Source organism: Neofelis nebulosa, chromosome 13 (genome assembly GCF_028018385.1).
Source record: "Neofelis nebulosa isolate mNeoNeb1 chromosome 13, mNeoNeb1.pri, whole genome shotgun sequence".
Classification (NCBI taxonomy): Eukaryota; Metazoa; Chordata; class Mammalia; order Carnivora; family Felidae; genus Neofelis; species Neofelis nebulosa.
The window spans coordinates 65,677,355-65,699,012 of record NC_080794.1 but is presented as its reverse complement, the minus strand read 5'-3'; the positions used below and the strand labels follow the sequence as shown (position 1 = coordinate 65,699,012).

At 46.9% G+C, this 21,658-nt stretch overlaps 2 protein-coding genes and 1 long non-coding RNA gene across 11 annotated transcripts in view; 1 reads left to right on the top strand and 2 right to left on the bottom strand.

Annotated features, from left to right (window-relative positions):
* SFXN2 (sideroflexin 2) overlaps positions 1-21,658 on the bottom strand; it is a 60,094-nt gene that overhangs the window by 4,943 nt on the left and 33,493 nt on the right. Inside the window, exons 1-10 of one of the 9 annotated variants that reach the window (XM_058697623.1) lie at positions 19,383-19,493; positions 18,924-19,135; positions 17,364-17,491; positions 4,637-4,821; positions 4,274-4,462; positions 3,230-3,328; positions 2,410-2,485; positions 2,049-2,134; positions 708-768; positions 275-341 (exon numbers count right to left, since the gene is read on the bottom strand). In XM_058697623.1, coding sequence (XP_058553606.1) covers positions 275-341; positions 708-768; positions 2,049-2,134; positions 2,410-2,485; positions 3,230-3,328; positions 4,274-4,462; positions 4,637-4,821; positions 17,364-17,384 — 784 coding nt within the window. In that variant the 5' untranslated portion in view covers positions 17,385-17,491; positions 18,924-19,135; positions 19,383-19,493. Of the gene's footprint in view, positions 1-274; positions 342-707; positions 769-2,048; positions 2,135-2,409; positions 2,486-3,229; positions 3,329-4,273; positions 4,463-4,636; positions 4,822-17,363; positions 17,492-18,923; positions 19,136-19,382; positions 19,494-21,658 lie in introns of those variants that run through there. The other 8 variants (XM_058697622.1, XM_058697627.1, XM_058697630.1 and 5 more) reach the window with 8 other exon arrangements.
* LOC131493298 (uncharacterized) lies at positions 7,169-10,515 on the bottom strand. The gene is made up of 2 exons (XR_009252556.1): positions 8,314-10,515; positions 7,169-8,071 (listed from the first exon to the last, which is right to left on the bottom strand). It is a non-coding gene; the product is annotated as an uncharacterized LOC131493298 (long non-coding RNA).
* The window catches only part of ARL3 (ADP ribosylation factor like GTPase 3), a 37,766-nt gene continuing 35,782 nt past the window's right edge, over positions 19,675-21,658 (top strand). Inside the window, exon 1 of the mRNA XM_058697633.1 lies at positions 19,675-19,816. Within this exon, the coding sequence (XP_058553616.1) occupies positions 19,814-19,816 (3 nt within the window). The 5' untranslated portion in view covers positions 19,675-19,813. The remainder of the gene's footprint in view (positions 19,817-21,658) is intronic.

Sequence of the window (21,658 nt, the reverse complement as noted above, 5' to 3'; positions counted from 1 at the left end):
GAACTACAGTGTGGTCTCCCGTGGGCTTCTGGACTCCAGCACTATGTAGGAGTAAGGTATACAGCACGTGGATCTGATAGATTTACACAATGTAATATGGTCACCAGCATAGCCTTAGTTGCAATTTCTACCACATCCCAGAACTATCACTTGTTTTTTGAGAAGCATGGCTATAGAAGCTGGGGCCCCACCTCCCACCCAAAAGCTGAGTGTGGTTGAGGCCTCCATCATGTGTTCCAGGGTCCCCCAGGACAGGAGGACTTCTTTATCTTACTCATGCCAGGGGCTGCCATGGTGATCCGAGAAATGACCACTTGGGTGATGCCTATGGCCGCAGCTCTCTGAGGGCAGAAAAGAGCAAGTTGTTAGGCATGACCTCATCCAGTATCCGTGGACTGCACCAGCAGGCTGGGTCAAGGGTCAGGATCAGGTCTGAGTTGGTAAAGGGGAAGGGATGGATCTGTCAGGGGCTGTATCCTCACCCAGCCCTCTCTCCCCTAGCTAGACTTTTATGGCTTCAGGACCAGAAATGATGGAGAAAGGATATGACAAGCTTGTTCTGAACAAGAAATGTACGGAAATCAAGGGGAAGGAGGACGGAGTCAGGGGGACCCTGCAACAGAACCCGGGCCGGCTCTGACCACTAACAACAAAACAGGGTATAAGAGAATTCCCTCCTCCCACTCCAAAGGGATGCCTCTGCTCACCCGGGAATGACCAATCTCACTGTGATTTCCGTCCTTCACGCAGATGCCCTGGATGAGTTCCCTAAACACAGACAGGAGCTGCTGAACGTGGGAAGGGTGTGCTGGAAGCTTGCCAGCAATGTGACACAGCAGGTAACCAAGGCCAGCACACTCAAGCTCCAGGAAGCCACCTGCTACAGTCTGGCCCTTTGATCTTCCTTCTGTATTCCAGTGAGTGACATCTTGGAAGTGATCTAGGGCGGTGGCTAAGAGAGCTAGGCTGGGGCTCAGACTGCCTAGGTTGGATCCTGAAAATGCTGAGTAAGTCTTTGATCTTGAGCAGGTTCCCAAATCCTTCTAAAGACTCATTTATCCTCATCTGCAAAATGGGGATAATCCTGGCACTCGCTTCATAGGAATGGTGAGGATTAAATGGGACCAATGCCTGCAAAGTACTTAATCCGGCACCTGACAGAGTGACTGCTCCATAAATAGTGGCTGCACTGGCTATTATTCTCTGGCCAGTTCTCGACAGCACTCGACCCCAGACCAGATAGGTGGCTGGGGCTCATTCATTTGTTGGGAAGGAGCACCTGGATAGAGGAGGGAAAGAGAGGAACAATGTGTACGCGTGACTCTTCCCGTCGTGGACTCTTTCCACAAGCGCTATTGTGCTGAATTCCCGCTTGCTAGCAGTCCCAAGAAAACAGGGCTAGTAGAGACTGGTGATGGTGATGAAGGCCGTGACGGTAACGGCAGCAATAATCGCTAATGCTTAGGTAGCACTTGATCCCTTCCAAGAGCTACTGTGAGTGCTTTATGTATATTACGTCATTAAGTTTTACAACAGAGGAACATCTATGCTTTCTCGAGTCAGAAAACAAGAACTACAAGACACACGGATTTCTCCTTTAACCTTGCCTGCTGCGAAGCTTAGAGCCGGGTGCCTGGAAAACATCTGTCTACTCCTCTGGCTTCTTTCAAAGCTTCTTGGCTCTGTTCTATCTTTGGACGCCTCGCTTTGCTACATTTCGTTCTGTAAGCCATGCCCAGGGCTTTGGAAGTAGGCAGAGATCACAACTTAAATTGCAGTTGCAGTTGAAAGGACACGATCTCGTACAAACCTCCAGAGTCCACCCTACCCCCGCCCTCATCCCACATGATCCAAAAAATGACTCCCACAACATTCAACACAGACTAAACCTAAGTCACCTGCCACTCCTGTGGCCATCACTGTTGGAGCAGCCCGGCAGCCCTCCCCACACCCACCTCAGCTCCCAAAGCCACCCACTGCCTTGGTTTCCTGCCCTGGCCCCACTAACCTTAGGGTTTGCAGGGAGGCAAAGGGAGCCCCATACTCACTGCTGTCGCATCATTGGGATGTTGACACAGTTAGCAGCAGCCACAGCGGCAAAGGGCACCCAGCGGCCCACCAGGGGTGGAGCTCTCTGTTGGGGGAAAGGAACAATAAGGACTATAAACCAAGAAATGAGACCTTGCTTCTGCCACTCATCCAGACATTTGGTCTAGGAACCCAAATTCCCTCAAAGACCCAAGAAAGACCAACCTGGGGTTAGCTCGGCTACCTCTCCCACTAGTTGGCTTTGCTCTGGGCCATACCCCACTCACCCAGACAAGGGTAGTGCCAGGCCTGGGCAAAGTTTTCCCTAGGACTTTGCTGCCCCCTAGTGGCCACCATGCCCACAGCCGCCCCAGACCATACCTTTGTCAACATGTTCATGCCCACAGCAGTGGCCACCGCGGTGGTTGTGGCTGTGATGTAGGAAAGGGCCATCTGCCTAGTGGAGGAAAGACACGCTTGGGAGTGGGGAGCCCTGCCGGCTGAGGGCAAGACCAAGACTTCATTGAGAAAGTCTGGACGCGAGGCTTCATGCCTGAGAAGCTCATGTGAACTATCCCCCATCCCGTCTTATGACACGCCCCCCTAAACACACAAAACGCTCCAGCCCCCTGGGCCACCTTCAGTACTTTAAGCAAAGAGCAAACTCATTTCTGCTTCAGAACCCTTGCATGCTGTCGCTCCGTATATGGGGAATTCTTCTGTTGGCTCCACATTGCTAAATCCTTATCCTTCAGAAATCCGCAGAAATACGGGCCCCACAGAAAAGACTTCCCCCAACCAGCCCATCTACACAGATGCCCCTCTGCTGTTTGTTATCTTGTCACCTGTTTATTTCCTTAATGGCAGCAGTTACAATCTAAGATTATCATGCTTGCTTCCTTACAAGTCCTTAAATTCCATAAGAGCAGGGACCTTAGAACCATGCCTGGCACTTAACACCTACCCAAGAAATATTTGAGAATGAATGAATGAATGAACTTTGAACTAGTCTAGGAAGATACTCTCCTAGTCAGCCTCAGAAAATACTTGCAAACCGTAAAAAGAGGGACTTGGTCACCTGCCCAGAATAAGCCCCGCCTGGAGAAGATAGCCCGAGAACCCTTTAGAAGGGCTGTTCCCCTCACGAGGACAGCTACCTGGTCCTGACCCACGTGGACAGCCTGGGGTTCAAGTCTCCTACCTGACCGATGTAGGGGAAGCTGCATTCCTGTTGGTATAGTTGACTAAGGCATTGAAGGACTGGTTCACCCACTGCCAGAAGATCACAGCCGGCATCGTCCTACCATAAGGAAGGCCCAGAGACGCAGAGGGGAGTCAATGCAAGGCTTGGTGTATACCCCCAGATTACCTGCTGTTCCCCAAACTTCCCATGCTGTTTCATGCACCTGGGCTTTTGCACAGGCTGGTTCCTCTGCCTGGAACACACACACACACACACACACACACACACACACACACCCCTTTCATACATGGCTAAATCTTGCTTTGTTGAGACATCACTTCTTCAAAACCTTCCTGACCCTTCCCCGGCCCTTCCTGAAACAATGAGTCATTCTATGCTCCCCGTTCTCACAACCCCATGTTCTCCCCACAACCTATTAGCAAGCTGACCTATAACTGTTTACTTGTTGGTTTCCTCAACAAAACTGGAGAAGCTCTTTAAGGACAGGGGCTAAAGTTTTTATATGCCTAACACCTGGCCCAAGGCCTGGCTCAGTAACTGGACAAATGGATACATGGGGGAGAAGGGGCAGAAAGAAGAGGGGAAAGGAGAGGAGTGAAATATCCAGCAGCTACAGAGAAAGTTTATTCTCTCCTATAGGTCTTCCTAATTTTGGGGGTGGGGAGGAGGGGCGGGGGGGGTCACCTTCCTATATTTTTTGCTGGGACATTACGTTATAAAAATACGTTAATATTTCATTGTTGAATAAGTACTTTCTAAAGAGGGAAGTAGGATGGCTGATTCGTCGAGAGTTCTAGAGAGGCACCCTTATTTCCTGGCTGTGTGTGGACTTGCACAAGTTACGTCACCTCTCTAGAACCTCCGTTCTTCATCTATACAGCACTTCTCTGTAGGGCTGATGAGACGATTAAGTGAGGTAACATACGCAAAGAATTTCACACAGTGCCTGGTATTTGGTAAGGGGTCAATAAAGATGGCTGTGATTGTCATCATAATATGGCTCCCTGCCTAGCAGATCCAAGTGGCCACACTGCCCACCACCTTGCTCCCAGGGTCCACCTGTAGAACTGGAGCATGAAGCCCGTGATGATCATGCCACCAGGGACCTGGAAGGACATCCGCCCGATGACATTCATCTTGTCCCCGGTGTCAGGATGGAAGGCTGAGTCGTACAGCTTCTTGGCATACAGCAGCTGCTCCACTTGGGTGCCTGGGGGCACAACACCCATCCTGCCACCCAAGGATAATGGACACAGTTACCTCTCAGGCCCCTTGCCCCAGGTCATCCTGCTCCCCCCTTCCTGAGAGCTCTGCCTATTCCCATATCTTTAGTTTCCACCTTCTCCACAGGGATCCATCAGTGTTGCCCCAGTGCCTCCAGCCCCCTCCCCCCTAGCTGCTCACCTGCTCTTCTCCACCATCACCTTGGCCCAGTCCAGCTCCCGCTCCGGTACCAGGACAGTGCGAGGGTCTGTGATATTGAAGAAGTGCTTCACCCGCCCCAGGAAAGTGCACTGGTCCCAACGGGGAGCATCAATGTTAAAGCCAGACAGATCAGCCTCCATCTTGTTCACACACAAAACTGGGGACTTAAGGAACAGAGAGGGGAAATGAGGATTGTCCCCCAAACTACAGTCTGCCCCGGAGGCCCTGAACCCTCCCGCAGTTGTAGAATGCCTGCTTTCACCCACCACTAGCATCGTTTGACTAAGTTTGGGCAGGCCCCAGTGAATGGTCCCAGACTGAGAAACCGACACTAATATGTGTTTCCTGAGTGCCTGCTGGTAGCCAGCCCTGTGCTTGACCATACTGTGGGAGACACTGGAAAAAAGGGCAACACCGTGCCTATCCTTGGGGAGCTGAGTGTTACTGGGGAACAAGAGCCCACCCATGGAACAGGATATAATATATATGCAACAGTACGTACAGGAGATGAGAGAAAGCAGAGATGGGGGAGCAAAGTAAGAAAAGGGGGCTTCCCAGAAGAGCTGGAATGTGCACCCCAGAAGACAGATTGATCTGGGGCGCCTGGATGGCTCAGTTGGTTAAGCATCCGACTTCGGCTCAGGTGATGATCTTGTGGTTCGTGAGTTTGAGCTCCGCATAGGGCTCTGTGCTGACGGCTCAGAGCCTGGAGACTGCTTTGGATTCTGTGTCTCCCTCTCTCTCTGCCCTCACCTGCTGGCGCTCTGTCTCTTTCTCTCTCTCAAAAATAAATAAAAGTATTAAAATTTTAAAGAAGAAGAAGAAGAAGAAGAAGAAGATAGATTGATCTGAAAGAGGCCTAAAGCATGGATCACATTCAAGGTAGAAACAATTATAGACAAAGGGGAAAATGAACATGTGGCATGATCACTCTCATCACTTCTGTGTACGTGTGTGGTGCATGCTGGTCCTGTAAGAGGTCTCAGGCCATGGCTCTGACTGAGGTAATGCACCTGCCCTCAAGGAGTTACAGAATGGGAGGTAAAAGACAAGTAAAGCCACAAGGACAGCAGTGTAAACAATGCTGTGGACACTGAGGGCAATGGAAAACCAGAGAAGAGGCATCTAAAATTGAGATGACCTTATCTCCCAGTTTTCCTGGGATTATTATCCTGGGGCAATTGTTAATAGCATCCCCTTCCACTCTCAAAAGTGTCCTGTTCGGGGTAGTAAATTATATGATCACTTTATCTAAACTGGACGAGGGATACGGCGCCTGTGTGGCTCAGTCGGTTAAGGTCCAACTCTTGGGTTTCCACTCAGGTCACGATCTTGTGGTTCTTGAGTTCAAGCTCCACATCAGGCTCTGCACTGACATTTCAGAGCCTGCTTGGGATTCTCTCTCTTTCCCTCTCTCTGCCTCTCCCTCACTTGCACTCTCTCTCTCTCAAAATGAATAAATAAACTTTAAAAAACAAAACAGATGAGGGATTCTGAACATGCTTTGCGAAAACAAGAAATAATGTTTTGAAGGATGGGTAGAAGATAGATAGAGGAGAGGTGTCCCAGGCAAAAAGAACAGCCAGCGTTGACCGCACACAGGGCATGTGGGGACCAGATGATATTTATCACAGCTAACGCTTACTGAACTTTGACTCTACGCTAGACACTTTGCTTGGTGCTTGACATGCATTTTCTGAATTTATCTTCACAATAACCCTATAAAATAAATACCCTTTAATCTAACCCCATGTTAAGGATGAGAAAACTAGGGCACAGATAAGCAACTTTGCCAAGTCACACAAGTATTAGCCAGTGGCAGAGCCAGGATTTTAACTCAGCCTGATTTACTTTAGAACTCTGCTTCGGATTCTGTGTCTCCCTCTCTCCCTGCCCCTCCCTGACTTGTGCGCACGCATACGCCCTCTCTCTCTTTCTCAAAAATAAAAATTTAAAAAACATTAAAATTTAAAAAAAAAAAGGAATTTAAATAACTATGACTGATATGGTAAGGGCTCCAATGGGAAAGTGGACAACATGCAAAGAACAGATGGACAATGTAAGCAAAGGAATGGAAACTCTAAGAAAGAATCAAAAGGAAATGTTACAAATCAGAATCCAAAGCGGGCTCCAGGCTCCAAACTGTCACCACAGGGTCCAAAGCAGGGCTTGAACTCACGAATCACGAGATCATGATCTGAACCAAAGTCAGATGCTTAACTGATTGAGCCACCCAGGCGCCCCACCTTTTTATTTTTAAAAGATTTTAAGGGGCGCCTGGGTGGCGCAGTCGGTTAAGCGTCCGACTTCAGCCAGGTCACGATCTCGCGGTCCGTGAGTTCGAGCCCCGCGTCAGGCTCTGGGCTGATGGCTCGGAGCCTGGAGCCTGTTTCCGATTCTGTGTCTCCCTCTCTTTCTCTGCCCCTCCCCTGTTCATGCTCTGTCTCTCTCTGTCCCAAAAATAAATAAAAAACGTTGAAAAAAAAATTAAAAAAAAAAAGAAAAAAAAAAAAAAGATTTTAAGTGATCTCCACACCCAACGTGGGGCTCAAACTCACAACCCTGAGATCAAGAGTTGCATGGTCTACCAACGAAGCAAGCCAAGCACCCCATTTAATATGGTGAGTGTCAAACTCCTTTTATTTTTAATATATACTTTTTAATTTATGTATTTATTTTGAGAAAGAGAGCATATGGGAGGGGAAGAGAGAAAAAGAACCCCAAGCATGCTCTGTGCTGTCAGTGCGGAGCCTGACGCAGGGCTCAAACTCACGAACCATGAGATCATGACCTGAACCAAAATCAAGAATTGGATGGATGCTTAACCAACTGAGCGAAGGGGCCCCCGCCCCTCTTTTTGTTTTAAAAAGTAGGCTCCATGCCCAATGTGGGGTTTGAACTCATGACTGGGAGACTGAGAGTCACATGCTCTACTGACTGTACTAGCCAGGCACCCCTGAGAATTCCTTTCATAAGCTCATTGGTACCTTGGACATGGTCAAGGAAAGAATCAGTGAGCTTAAATATGTGTCAGTAGAAAACTCCCCAACTGAAAAGTAGAGAAAAAGTAAAATGAAAAAACCAGAACAGAAAATCCAAGAACGCTGGGGCAATTACATAAGGTGTAACATACATGTAATGGGAATGCAGAAGATGAAGAGGGGAGGGAACAGAAGAAATATTTGTAGCAATAATGACTGAGAATTTTCCAAAATGAATTACAGACATCAAACCACAAGTCCAAGAGGCTCAGAAAACACCAAGAAGGATAACTACCAAAAAATCTACACCTAAGGGTGCTTGGCTGGCTCAGTCAATGGAGCATATGACTTTTGATTTCGGGGTGGTGGGTTCAAGCCCCACATTGGGTGTAGATTACTTAGAAATAAATCTTTTTTAAAAATCTAGGGGCACCTGGGTGGCTCAGTCAGTTAAACATCTGACTCTTAGTTTCCGCTCTGGTCATGATCTTGAGGTTTCTGAGTTAAAGCCCTGTGTTGGGCTCTGTGCTGACAGTGCAGAACCTGCTTGGGACTCTCTCTCTCTCTCTCTCTCTCTCTCTCTCTCTCTCCTTTCTCTGCCCCTCCCCCACTTGCATGCTCTGTCTCTCTCAAAATAAATAAATAAACTTTAAAAAAAAAAAAAAAGAGGGACACCTGGGTAGCTCAGTCAGTTGAGTGTCTGACTTCAGCTCAGATCATGATCTCACAGTTCATGAGTTCGAGCCCCGCGTTGGGCTCTGTGCTGACAGCTCAGAGCCTGGAGCCTGCTTCAGATTCTGTGCATCCCCGTCTCTCTGCCCCTCCCCTGCTCATGCTCTATCTGTCTGTCTGTCTCTCAATAATAAATAAACGTTAAAAAAAATAAGATTAAAAAAAATCTTAAAAAAACAATCTAGGTGAGCCTGGGTGGCTCAGTCACTTAGGCGTCTGACTCTGGATTTCAGCTTAGGTCATGAACTCGAAGTTCGCGGAGTTTGAGCCCTACATCAGCCTCTGCACTGAAAGCACAGAGCATGCTTGGGACTCTCTCTCTCTTTCTCTCTCTCTCTCTGTCCTTCCCCCTTCTCTCTCTCTCCCTCCCTCTCAAAAATAAATAAACTTTGAAGAAAAAAAAAAACAAAACTACACCTAGATAGGAATACAAACTGTTATAGCCACTATGGAAACAGTATGGAAGTTCCTCAAAAAATTAAAAATAGAATTACCATATGACCCAGAAATTCCACTACTGGGTATTTACTCAGAGAATATAGAAACACTAATTTGAGAAGATATGTGCACCCCTATGTTTATTACAGCATTATTTACAATAGCCAAATTACAGAAGCAGCCCAAGTATCCACGGATAGATGAATGGATAAAAAAAAAAAAGATGTGGTATATGTGTACAATGGAATATTACTCAGCCATAAAAAAAAAATGAAATCTTGACATTTGCAACAACATGGATGGACCTACAGAGTATTATGCTAAGTGAAATAAGTCGGAGAAAAACAAATACCATACGTCTCCACTTATATGTGGAATTTAAAAACAAAACAAATGAACAAAGAAAAAAGATAAAAAAACAGACTCTTAACTATAGAGAACAAACTGATGGTTACCAGAGCAGAGGTGGGTAGAAGAATGGATGGAACAGGTAAGTGGATTAAGAGTACACTTACCATGGGGCACCTGCATGGCTCAGTTGGTTAAGTGGCCGACTCTTGATTTCGGCTTAGGTCATGATCTCACAGTCATGAGTTCAAGCCCCTAATTGGGTTTTGCACTCACAGTGTGGAGCCTGCTTCAGATCCTCTGTCTCCCTCTTTCTGCCTCTACCCTGCTCATGCTCACTCACTCTCTCTCTCCCAAAAATAAACATTAAAAAAAGTACACTTATGATGAGTACTGAGTAATACATTGTACACCTGAAACTAATATAACACTGTATGTTAACTATACTTGGATTGAAATTAAAAAAAAACAAAAAAAAAAACTACACCTAGTCACATTATATTTCAAATTGCAGAAAATCAAGACAAAGAAAGTCAAGGAAGAAGTCTGAGGTAGGGAAAAGAAAACACCTTACCTACAGAAGAACAAAGAACTATATTGGATTTCTCCTCAGGTACCATGCAAGCAAGGAAAGTAGAGTGAAATATTTAAAGCACTGAAAGAAAAAAAAACCCCACCAACCTGGAATTCTACACCAGCAAAATTATCCTTTAAAGTGAAGGAGAAATATGGGCTTTCCCAGAAAACAAAATTGAGGATATTTATCACCAATAGACCTGCCTTGCAAGATATGAGAAGTTCTTCAGAGAGAAAAAAAAAAAAAAAAAAAAAAGATACAGGTCATAAATTCAGACCTACATAAGGGAGTGTCAGAAGGAATAAATGAAGGCAAAATAAATTCTTTTTCTTTTTTTTTTGTTTTGTTTAAGTAATAGCTACACCCGATGTGGGGCTCAAACTTACAACCCTGCGATCCAGAGTCACATGCTCTACCAGCTAAGCCAGCCAGGCACCCCTTTATTTTTCTTATTCTACTTGTTAACAGTTAACAGATAACAGTTTGTTCAAAATAAGAGCAGCAACAATGTATTCGATGATTACAGCTTATGGATACTCCACATGAATAACAGCAGTGCTGTAACAGAAGGGAGTAGCTAGGAACACTTGCATAAGTTACTGGCACTACGGTTGAGGCGGTTTAGTGTTATTTGAAAGTGGACTTGGGGGGGGGCCTGGGTGGCTCAGTCGGTTAAGCATCCGACTTCGGCTCAGGTCATGATCTCACGGTCCGTAAGTTCCAGCCCCGCGTCAGGCTCTGTGCTGACAGCTCGGAGCCTGGGGCCTGCTTCGGATTCTGTGTCTCCCTCTCTCTGACCCTCCCCCGTTTTCATGCTCTGTCTCTCTCTGCCTCAAAAATAAATAAACGTTAAAAAAAAAAAAAAATTAAAAAAAAAATGAAAGTGGACTTGGATTAGCTGTAAATGTACATGGCAAACTCTAGGGAACCACTAACATTTTTTTTTCAAAGGAAGTAAAATTGATACGCTAAGACAGGAAAGAAAATGACGTTATATAAAAAAGCTAAGGCTTGTAGGGCACCTGGCTGGCTCAGTTGGTAGAATGTGTGACTCTTGATCTCAAGGTTGTGAGTTCAAGCCCCACAATGGGTGTAGAGATGACCTAAAAATAAAATATCTTTTTAAAGTTTATTTATTTATTTTAAGAGAGAGAGATAAATAAAGGGAGAGAGAGCATGAGCGAGGGAGAGGCAGAGAGAGAGGGAGAGACAGAATCCCAAGCAGGCTCCACACCATCAGCACGGAGCCCAATGCAGGGCTCCAACCCATGAATTGTTGAGATCATGACCTGAGCCGAGATCAAGAGTAGGATGCTTAACCTGCTGAGCCATCCAGGCATCCCAAAAATAAAATCTTTTTTTCTTTTTTTAAAAACAGCTTTTGAATTTTTGCCTGAGAAATTTCAGGAAGCCATTACAAGATTTTAAGCAGAGTGACAAGATCAGGTGTGTCATTTAGAAAGATAACCCTGTTCCCCACCTGTGTTCTGTCTCTGTCTCTCAAAAATAAATAAATGTTAAAAAAATTAGGAGCGCCTGGGTGGCTCAGTCAGTTAAGCATCCAACTTTAGCTCAGGTCATGATCTCACGGTTCACGGGCTCAAGCCCCGCATCAGGTTCTGCACTGACAGCTCAGAGCCTGGACCCTGCTTTGGATTCTGTGTCTCCTTCTCTCTCTGCCCCTCCCCCGCTTGTGCGCTCTCAAAAATAAATGTTAAAAGAAAGAAAACTCTGGGCAATGACATGAAAATAAACTCAGTGCGGTAGGACTTCACAGGATACAAAGAGACCAGCTGAAAGGGAACTTCAATGATCCAGGCAAGAAGACGTGGAGCTCATATGAAACCACATGCACAGGAACAGAGAGGAGGGACCAAAAGGACAGAAACTTTTAAAGCAGCAGAAGCTTGGGATTTGCTGAATGACTGGCTACAGGAGAAATAGTCTATTAGTCAGGGTTCGAGCACAGGTGCAGAATCAATAGGATACATATATCCTTTATATATACTCACCTAATATTGATAAATATATAAAGATGGGTTTAGTATGAGGAATTAGCAAACTGGCTTATGTAATTGTGGGAATTCTGCTAGGCAAGCCTGAAGCCAACAGCTGCAAGCAGTTACCAAGGGATGATCCTGGGAGGGAAGGAGAGCAATGGAGGCCCAGCTATGGCTGCAGTTTGTGACCCCAGGGGATGCCTAGCCCTCTTTTAAAGGGATTCCATCTGATTAAATCAGGCCACCCAGGATAATCTCCCTTTAGATTAACTCAAAGCTAACCAATTAGGACTTTAATTACATTTGCAAAATCCCTTCACCACAGCACCCAAATTCATGTTTGATCGAATTACTGGGAGGTGTGTGTGCTACAAAATAGCTGTTTCTCCCTCCCAGCTCACTCTAAACTGGAAGCATACCAGAGAGGGGGGCTGGGGGGTGGGGGGTGGGGAGGGTGTTTGACCTAGATAAATTGACACATCACAAGTATCCAGAGTGATATACAGGATTTCTGACTTGAACCATAATGTGACAAAACAAAGAATATAGAAAAACAGTCTTTAAGAGAAAACAGGGAGAGGTGCCTGGGTGGCTCAGTCCGTTAAGCAACCGACGTCAGCTCAGGTCATGATCTCACAGCTCGTGGGTTCGAGCCCTGCATCAGGCTCTGTGCTGACAGCTTGGAGCCTGGAGCCTGCTTTGGATTCCATGTCTCCCTCTCTCTCTGCCCCTCCCCTGCTCATGCTCTGTCTCAAAAATAAATAAAAACATTAAAAAAAAATTTTTTTTTAAAAAGACAAAACAGGTAGTTGGATTTTCCATGTGTTGAGTTCCAAGTACCATGAGACTTTCTTAAATGCAGTAGGCTGCCACCTGTCTCAGGTCCTTTACAAATGCCATTCCCTGTCCAGAATACTCTTCCTTCCCCTCTTCACTAACACCTACCCATCCTTTTTTTTTTTTTTTTTTTTTTAAGGAATAATTTTCAGATTTAACTCTCTATCTTCTACGACCAGGTCTTTTATTTTTCCTTGAAAAACACACCTTGGGACACCTGGGTGGCTCAGTCAGTTAAGTGTCCAACTTAAGCTCAGGTCATGATCTCACAGTTTGTGAGTTCGAGCCCCACATTGGGCTCCACGCTGACAGTGCAGAGCCTGCTTGGGATTCTCTCTCTCCCTCTCTCTGCCTCTGCCCCTGTCCCTCCCTCCCTCTCTCTCAAAATAAATAAACTTAGGGAAAAAAAAGAAAACCATCACCTTAACTGAGGATTTTCTATATACGTTACATAACAAGTTCATAGGCACAGTTTGAGCAAGATTTAAAGTCATCTCGAGTTATACATTCACCAAACTCCAAAAGCACTCACAAAATTAAGCAAACAAAGCCAGTATCGACAGTATTAGGGAAAGGAAACATATTGCTGGTGGAAGCCATAGGACTAGTTAAAAATAAATGTTTTATATTAAGTAGAGGTAAAACAAAAGAAGAATTCTACCCAAGACTCCCACCCCAATAAAGACCCATGCCAGCTCAGAATAAATAGCAGCCTGAAAAGCAGATGTATTAGCACATAATTTCAAGGGTCCACCCTCTCCCTCAAAAAGTAGCCTTTTGCTCTCCAGGACAGTCCAGAGTTACTTGCAAGGAAGCACCTACTCATCCTTTAGATCTTGGCTTAAACCTTTCCTCAGGGAATCCTTTGAAGGACCCTTACCACTTCTATCCTGGCAACTAGATGAGGCGCTCTGTGTAAGCCCTCTTGGCTCTGTGCTCTTTCTTCAGAGCCATACCAGTTTGCCTTAACACTCTGTGGTTTCAGTTTTTAAATTTTTTTTAAGTTTATTTATTGGGGGGGGGGGCAGAAAGAGAGGAGAGGGAGAGGGAGAGGCAGAGGCAGAGGGAGAGGGAGAGGCAGAGAGAGAGAGAGAGAGAGAGAGAGAGAGAGAGAGAGAGAGGGAGAATCCCAAGCAGGCTCCAGGCTATCAGTGCAGAGCCGGACTCGGGGCATGGGGCTCCAACTCCCTAACCATGAGACCATGACCTGAGCCAAAATCAAGAGTCAGACACTCAACCAAATGAGCCACCCAGGCGTCCCTCTGTGTTATTAATGCCTACCTTCCCCTCTAGGCCATAAGCTCCTTGGAGCCAAGGATTATGTCCATTTTGCTCACTCTGCTACCCTAGCGCCTAGTTCAAGAATTCAAGTAAATGCTGAATAAAAGGTCAAGTTACGGGGCGCCTGGGTGGCGCAGTCGGTTAAGCGTCCGACTTCAGCCAGGTCACGATCTCGCGGTCCGTGAGTTCGAGCCCCGCGTCAGGCTCTGGGCTGATGGCTCGGAGCCTGGAGCCTGTTTCCGATTCTGTGTCTCCCTCTCTCTGACCCTCCCCCGTTCATGCTCTGTCTCTCTCTGTCCCAAAAATAAATTAAAAAAAACGTTGAAAAAAAAAATTTAAAAAAAAAAAAAATAAATAAATAAAAGGTCAAGTTTCTCAGCAACTGGGTATTAAGGCTTAAAAGAAAGTACGGAGGTCTGAATTAGCAGTAAAACAATGAGAGGTGCCTGGATGGCTCAGTCAGTTAAGTGTCCAACTTCAGCTCAGGTCATGATCTCACAGCTCGTGAGTTCAAGCCCCGAGTTGGGCTCTGTGCTGACAGCTCAGGGCCTGGGGCCTGCTCCAGATTCTGCGTCTCCCTCTCTCTTTGCCCCTCCCCTGCTCATGCTCTGTCTCTCCGTCTGTCTGTCTGTCTGTCTCTCTCTGTCTCAAAAATAAATAAACATTAAAAAAAAAAAAGTAAAGTGATGAGTTAGCAGCATCGAGGCAGTTTAAGATAAAGTTTTCCAGGGGCGCCTGGGTGGCTCAGTCGGTTGAGCGTCCGACTTCAGCTCAGGTCACGATCTCACAGTTAGTGAGTTCGAGCCCCGCGTCAGGCTCTGGGCTGATGGCTCAGAGCCTGGAGCCTGCTTCCGATTCTGTGTCTCCCTCTCTCTCTGCCCCTCCCCCATTCACGCTCTGTCTCTCTCTGTCTCAAAAATAAATAAACATTAAAAAAAAAATTTTTTTTTTAAAAGATGAAGTTTGGGGCGCCTGGGTGGCTCAGTCGGTTAAGCGTCCGACTTCGGCTCAGGTCACGATCTCGCGGTCCGTGAGTTCGAGCCCCGCGTCGGGCTCTGGAATGACAGCTCAGAGCCTGGAGCCTGCTTCGGATTCTGTGTCTCCCTCTCTCTGACCCTCCCCCGTTCATGCTCTGTCTCAAAAATAAATAAACGTTAAAAAAAAAAAATAAAAAGATAAAGTTTTCCAGTAAGAATGCACAGAACGGGAAGGATAAAGTGCTGAGGACATGCCCTGAAAACCACTACATTTAAGAGGCAAGCCAAAAAAAGGAAGCCCAAATAGATGAGAAAGAACATCCAGAGAGGTAGGAGGCCTGAGTAGCCAACAAATGCAATAAAGGGAGAGATGGCCAATGTTTAGATTTTTTTGTTGGGGTGGGAGAGACTTCACCAAGTTGACATGCTGGGGGTGAGTCGTTTCCTGGGAGAAAGGAGCCAGAAGAGAAGGGGAGACCTAACATGGAGTTTCCATGGTATCCTCACCTGGCCCTGAGGCCACCACTCACCTCTGGAGAAGTGAGAAGCCAGCCAGCCAGTGTCCACTGCCAGACTCCTACCTCTCTCACTCCGCCACAAAGCCCAAGGGAAAGTTCTGGGCTTTGCCCTCTGTGGAAAGGCTGACTTGGCCTCCTGCAGGTTGGTTCAAAGACCAAAGGTATTTCATGCAGTCAGAACTGAACCCAGGAATGCTAGAGAGGCAAGAGTTTACTTTCCCTGAACCTACAGGGGGCTAAAAGGAGTGGCCAGCAGATCACACACTGCCTTGGCTTACAGAGCCCTGTGCTGCAGCCCCACTCCCTGCTGGAGACAGCCCAAAAGAACATGCTACGCTTCCTTCTTCACACCACACACACACACACACACACACACACACAGCCTGTCCTCGCACATCTCTCTCCATCCTCAACCCAACACTAGAAAGTCCTCTGCCTTTCATAACGGAAGTACTTCTATCATGAAGGGGTAATCATGTGCTATTATTCAAGAAAATTTGCCCTCAGGGGCGCCTGGGTGGCGCAGTCGGTTAAGTGTCCGACTTCAGCCAGGTCACGATCTCGCGGTCCGTGAGTTCGAGCCCCGCGTCAGGCTCTGGGCTGATGGCTCGGAGCCTGGAGCCTGTTTCTGATTCTGTGTCTCCCTCTCTATCTGCCCCTCCCCCGTTCATGCTCTGTCTCTCTCTATCCCAAAAATAAATAAAAAATGTTGAAAAAAAAAAATTAAAAAAAAAAAAAAAAAGAAAGAAAATTTGCCCTCATTACTGAGGTCAGAATAGGAGTTGCTCAGCCCCTGTATTACACAAAACGTAAGGAAAAAAAAAACACACACACACCTAAATCCTATGTCTAAAACACTTCCCCCAGGGCACGTGGGTGGCTCAGTCAGTTAAGCATCCGACTCTTGATTTCAGCTCAGGTCATGATCTCACAGTTCATGGGATCAAGCCCTGCATCAGGCTCTGCAATGATAGCATGGAGCCTGCTTGGGATTCTCTCTCCCTCTCAAAAAAGAATAAACATTAAAAAATAATAACAAATAAAACATTTCCCAAATATCTGCTGCCTGCCCCCCAATGGGCACAGGTCCAGGACTCCTTCAGGGCATACTCAAACCCTTCTGTCATATACTCTCACAGCATCCTATCTTCATTTGCAGTATGCTTGGCTTTGTAATCATCACTTTCTTATCATGTACAGCAATTTGTGTAAAGTTAGCCTCCCCTGGCAGATTATAAGGTTCATATGTACCTCTCGTGGAACCTCTAAAAATATTTACTGCCTGCCTGAAATGCATTTCAGCTTATTCCCGGGCTCTCTAGGCATCAAGGACATCACCCTTTCAAGTCAAACTCAGAACCTGTCTTGGTTACAGAATTAAGAGCAGGCTTTCTGTCACAAAGCTGCTGATGGCCTACCCCTCCTACATGGAGGGGGTACATGGTCCCTAGGTTTGCTCTAACGGTTATTCTCCCTCTTCCTACATGAGCTGCATCTAGTATTCCCTAAAGAAGTCGTAATCATGTCCAGGGTGGCCCCAATTCTGAAGGAATATGGTTCTACTACTGGGAACAAGGGACAAGGGGAGAACTGGAAATCAAACAGGTGACTGACCGATAATTCCCTTTCCTTTGAGGATTGGAGAATGTCACAGCTCAAATACGTAAGGGATCCAAGGTCTCAAATTACAGAAGAGGAAACTGATGCTTAGAAAGGTTCCCATCAATTGAACCAGCAGGGTGAACATCCGTGGTACACACAGCCTACACTAACCACAGCAATAGTGGTCAACAGCTTCCATCCTGTTCATTCATCCAACTATCTGACAATAGCTAGGGCCTACTTTCCCAAGGTCACAAGGCTTAGGGTCAGTTAGATTGGTCCTCTCCATACTACAGGGAGAGGGAGAGGGAGAGGGAGAGAGAGAGAGAGAGAGAGAGAGAGGAAGGAAAGGAGAAAGAAGGAAGGAGAGAGAGAAAAAAAGAGAGAAAAGGGGAAAAATGAAATAACTTATTACCTCTCCTGAAGTAATGCTCATCCTTCTTATAGAGATTTGATTTTCAGGGTGCCTGTCTGGCTCAGTTGGTAGAGCATGCGACTCTTGATGTTGGGTTCCTGAGTTCAAGCCCCACGTTACAGATACAGCTTACGTTAAAAAAAAAAAAAAAAAGTTGATTTTCTCTGGCAAACAGTATCACAGCTCAGGGAACAGGCTTCCAAACTCCCTCTAGGTATCTTCTCGCAAGTGGAGAAAGGACTCAAGATTGCCTGTTTGTATCCCACATAGGAAGAAAAACAAAACATCATCACTGGTACTTGCATCAGTGGAAGATCAAGGCAGCCAAAGACTCAAGATCAAACACAAAGACCACTTGAGATGGGGGAGGGATGGTGCCAAGGCTGCCTAGAGAAAGTTGGAAGAATGAGGCTAATAATTACACAAGCAAGCCCAGGTACACTGCTGTGACCCCAAGGAGACCATGATGCTAGACACCAGACAATTCAGAAAGAGAAGTCTGCCCTGACTTTTTCACAAAAGAACACAACAGGCTAGAGATGGGTAGATGGTAGGAGTGCAGGCTCTGAATTAGCCATTCATCTTGCACCTATTTAATCAAGATTCTGAACTGAGTTTTCTCTCCAAGGATCTGAAGCAAGTATGCAGCCAGCAGACGTTTAAAAACACACTTTAGTTGAATGCATAAACAGCTAAGGACCATTCAGGGGAAATCTGCCTTCATTCCAGTGATCTTAACTAGAATGGAAAGCCTGCTTATAGGAAGAGGGGCAAAGCCCAAAAACCTAGATGGAACAATAATAGCTAAGACCTATGTAGCACTTCCTATGTGCCAGGCAGTATTTTATGTACTTGACACATAATCATTCACATAATCCTCACAAGAAACCAGTGAGGGAGGCAAGAGGTACACACACGACTACAAACGTCCAGGTTTGTCATTAGTCGCAACACTTTATCAACTCAAAAAAAGTTCTGAGTTCACATCACAAATGTAAGTCGTTCTTTTCCACCTGCCTGTACAATACAAGAGTGTTAAAGTCATTTCCTCAAGAGTCAGAACTGAGTTCAAGTCCCGACTCTATATAGCTTAAAACAACCAATTTCTGGGGCGCCTGGGTGGCGCAGTCGGTTAAGCGTCCGACTTCAGCCAGGTCACGATCTCGCGGTCCGTGAGTTCGAGCCCCGCGTGGGGCTCTGGGCTGATGGCTCGGAGCCTGGAGCCTGTTTCCGATTCTGTGTCTCTCTCTCTCTCTGACCCTCCCCCGTTCATGCTCTGTCTCTCTCTGTCCCAAAAATAAATTAAAAAACGTTGGGAAAAAAAAAAAAAAAAAACAATTTCTAGGGCCGTGAAAATGAAATGAAATCTTATGTGAAAAGCATTCCACTAGGAAGGATGTAATTTCCATGAAGGCAGATTTCGTCCCCCTGCTGTGTCGCGAGAGTCTAGAACAGGACCTGGTACATATGAGATTAATTCCTCTTTCTGACGTCAGCATGGGGAAGGGGTGGGAGGTAGCACCTCTCAACCCACCCAGAATCCCTTTCGCTCTTGCTTGCCTGTAAGTGCAGGCCCGTTTTTTGCCTCCTCCAGGACTGCAAACGGTGCACCGCCTGGTCCAACGCTTCTTAGCAAAACCTGGCCATTCCAAAACGCCTTTCTTTCACCCCTGCTGCCATCGGCTCACCTCAGCGTTCAGGGCCAATTCCCAGGCTGTCTCTTGCCCTCCGACAGGCAGCCTCCCACCACCGGGACTCCTCCATCCTGGACCCTAACACAGGTGTGGAGAAAGATGCATATCTCATAATGTCCCCACCCCTCAGCTATGGAGCTGGGGTCCACAGGGAGAGGCCCCTGAGCAGCCCCAGGCTACTATTCGCGCCACGTGGCTTCGCAGGTGGAATCCCAGCTTCGGCAGCAGCCCCTCCCGAGCAGTCAGGACAGAAATCCAAGCTCCCTCCCGGGATGTTGGGTCTAAAGGAAGGTGTGGTAGGCGGCCTCCTCCCAAGACCCCTTACCTGGCCCCGAAAAGAATGCACTGAGACAACTGCCAACAGAAGAACCCTGCGTTAGAAGCCTGGCCAGTACTAACCTGCTGCCCAGGCCCGGAACCGCCCCTCATCCCGCCCCCGCCCCCCTCCTTCCCGACCAATCACAGGCCGGGCAGCGCCCACTAGCCACGTGGGCAAGCTTTAACCATTCCCCGGGTCTCCATCAGCGGGCCGCTGCCTCCCGTGGACCCAGCAGCCCGCCTGCGCAGTGCGCGGGCACTTTGGCACGCTTGCGCACTTTAGGGAAAGCGGAGCTGGACCACGCCCCGTATGACTGCTTTGCTCCTCCGCTGTGCGTGCGAGGGACGTCGGGGCGGTGCCGCAGCAGTTGCCCCTGGTAACGGGGGAGGCCGGAGGAGGAGGAGGAGGAGGAGGAGGAGGAGGGATTCGGCGGGAGGATGGTGAGTGTGGGGGCCCGGGCCCCTCCAGAGCTGACCGGTCACCCCTCTCCTGTCCTCAGGCCCAGGTCGGGGCACTACGTTTAAAGCCAAGGAGGGAACGGGACGGCGCTCAGCCTGCTTTCTGGGTCCTGGATTGGTTTCGGGGGGCAGCGGGGAGCCCCGACGGTGGGCCCTTAGAAGGAGACCTGGGCCTGGGGAGGAAGGCGAGGTTTGCAGCCGGTCTGAAGCTAGGGGACGGGGCTGGAAGGGTGTGTGGCTATCCCGGTACAGAGCCGGGTTTCCATCATTACTAAGGAGATGAGGGCGGATCCGAGTAACTGCGGATAGCAGCCTCCGCAAGCAGGCTTCGATCTTCCTAGGGATTCGACTTGCCCGCGCCTCTGGGTCCGCCGGGGCCCAGCCAGAAGCCGGGAGAAGGGCCAGAGCTACTACTGCCTTTGAGGTCGCCCTGGCGGTACCTGGAGAGATGGTAGCCTAGCTCTCCTCTTCCTCGAGATGTGCGGGCCTCTGGGGGGAGGGGTGTAAATCCCAGGACACAAAGAGGTACCGCTTGGTAGGGATGCCTGGTGGATTTTACGTGGTCCTGGTGGCTGCGTGGCGGGCGCACTTCTGCAGGAACGAGTTATTTACTTGCTGAGGGTTCAGTAAAGGCTATTTGTTGGTGATGACCGATTTTCCTGTGAATTCTTAATCCATATTGATGCAGGCAAATTTGCTGCCCGGTCCTTAGTATTTCATTTCTTTTTTTTTTTTTAATTTATTTTTGGGACAGAGAGAGACAGAGCATGAACGGGGGAGGGGCAGAGAGAGGGAGACACAGAATCGGAAACAGGCTCCAGGCTCCGAGCCATCAGCCCAGAGCCTGACGCGGGGCTCGAACTCACGGACCGCGAGATCGTGACCTGGCTGAAGTCGGACGCTTAACCGACTGCGCCACCCAGGCGCCCCACTTAGTATTTCATTTCAAACCTGTTGCAACGTTTTGCATATGACCACACCAGAACCAAAGATCTTAGTCTCATCTTGGGATCTCCAAACTAAAAAGAATGGGAAATTAAAACTGGAGTGGGTGTCAATTGGCTTTTCCCTGTCAGACCTAATTAAAGTTTTCTCTAATTGTGAATTATGATGTGTGACAGATTGGACCGTTGACACGCTCGTTGTTCCTTTTTTATTTCTGTGTGGTTAGATGGAGGGTATTAAAATGGAACTGAGTAGTTTTAGAGCAAGTCAAAGCAAAATTGACTTTGAAGCACTTAGAATAGGTTCGTTGGCTTACCAACTGAACAGAGCTGGGCACTCAAACTTATAGTTACTTGTCTTTTTGACTTTTAAAAATATTGATCCACATTCATTAATTTATGAAGAAAAAACTAGATGTCTGCAAGGAAAAAAATGCATGCACCTTTGGTCAGATTATCCAATGAGTAAATTCTTATAGGAAAAAAGTTGATTTTACATTGTCAGATTGTTTTAAAAAAGTAGAATTATTTGATCTGAAGTTGCCAATCACATTTCACACTTGCTACACTGCAGTTTTATTAACCCCAGGCTAAACAGATTTTTACATGTTTTCTTATTATTAATCGTTTATACATGAGTTGTCCCTTTAAAGGCTAAGTTTTTCTCAACAAATGAATACAAATATAAATATTTACACAGAAAATAACTAGAATTGGAATGAAAAAGTCAGGCCAAACCAACAGAGAATGAGATGTCATCATGAGAAATGCATGAGAGTTGGCTAACTTTTCCCAGTTTGTTTATCAATTAAGTGGACTGTGTAATTTCATGATTGTTTAATTTATAATTACAGGACACAATAAATTAACCACTGCTCAT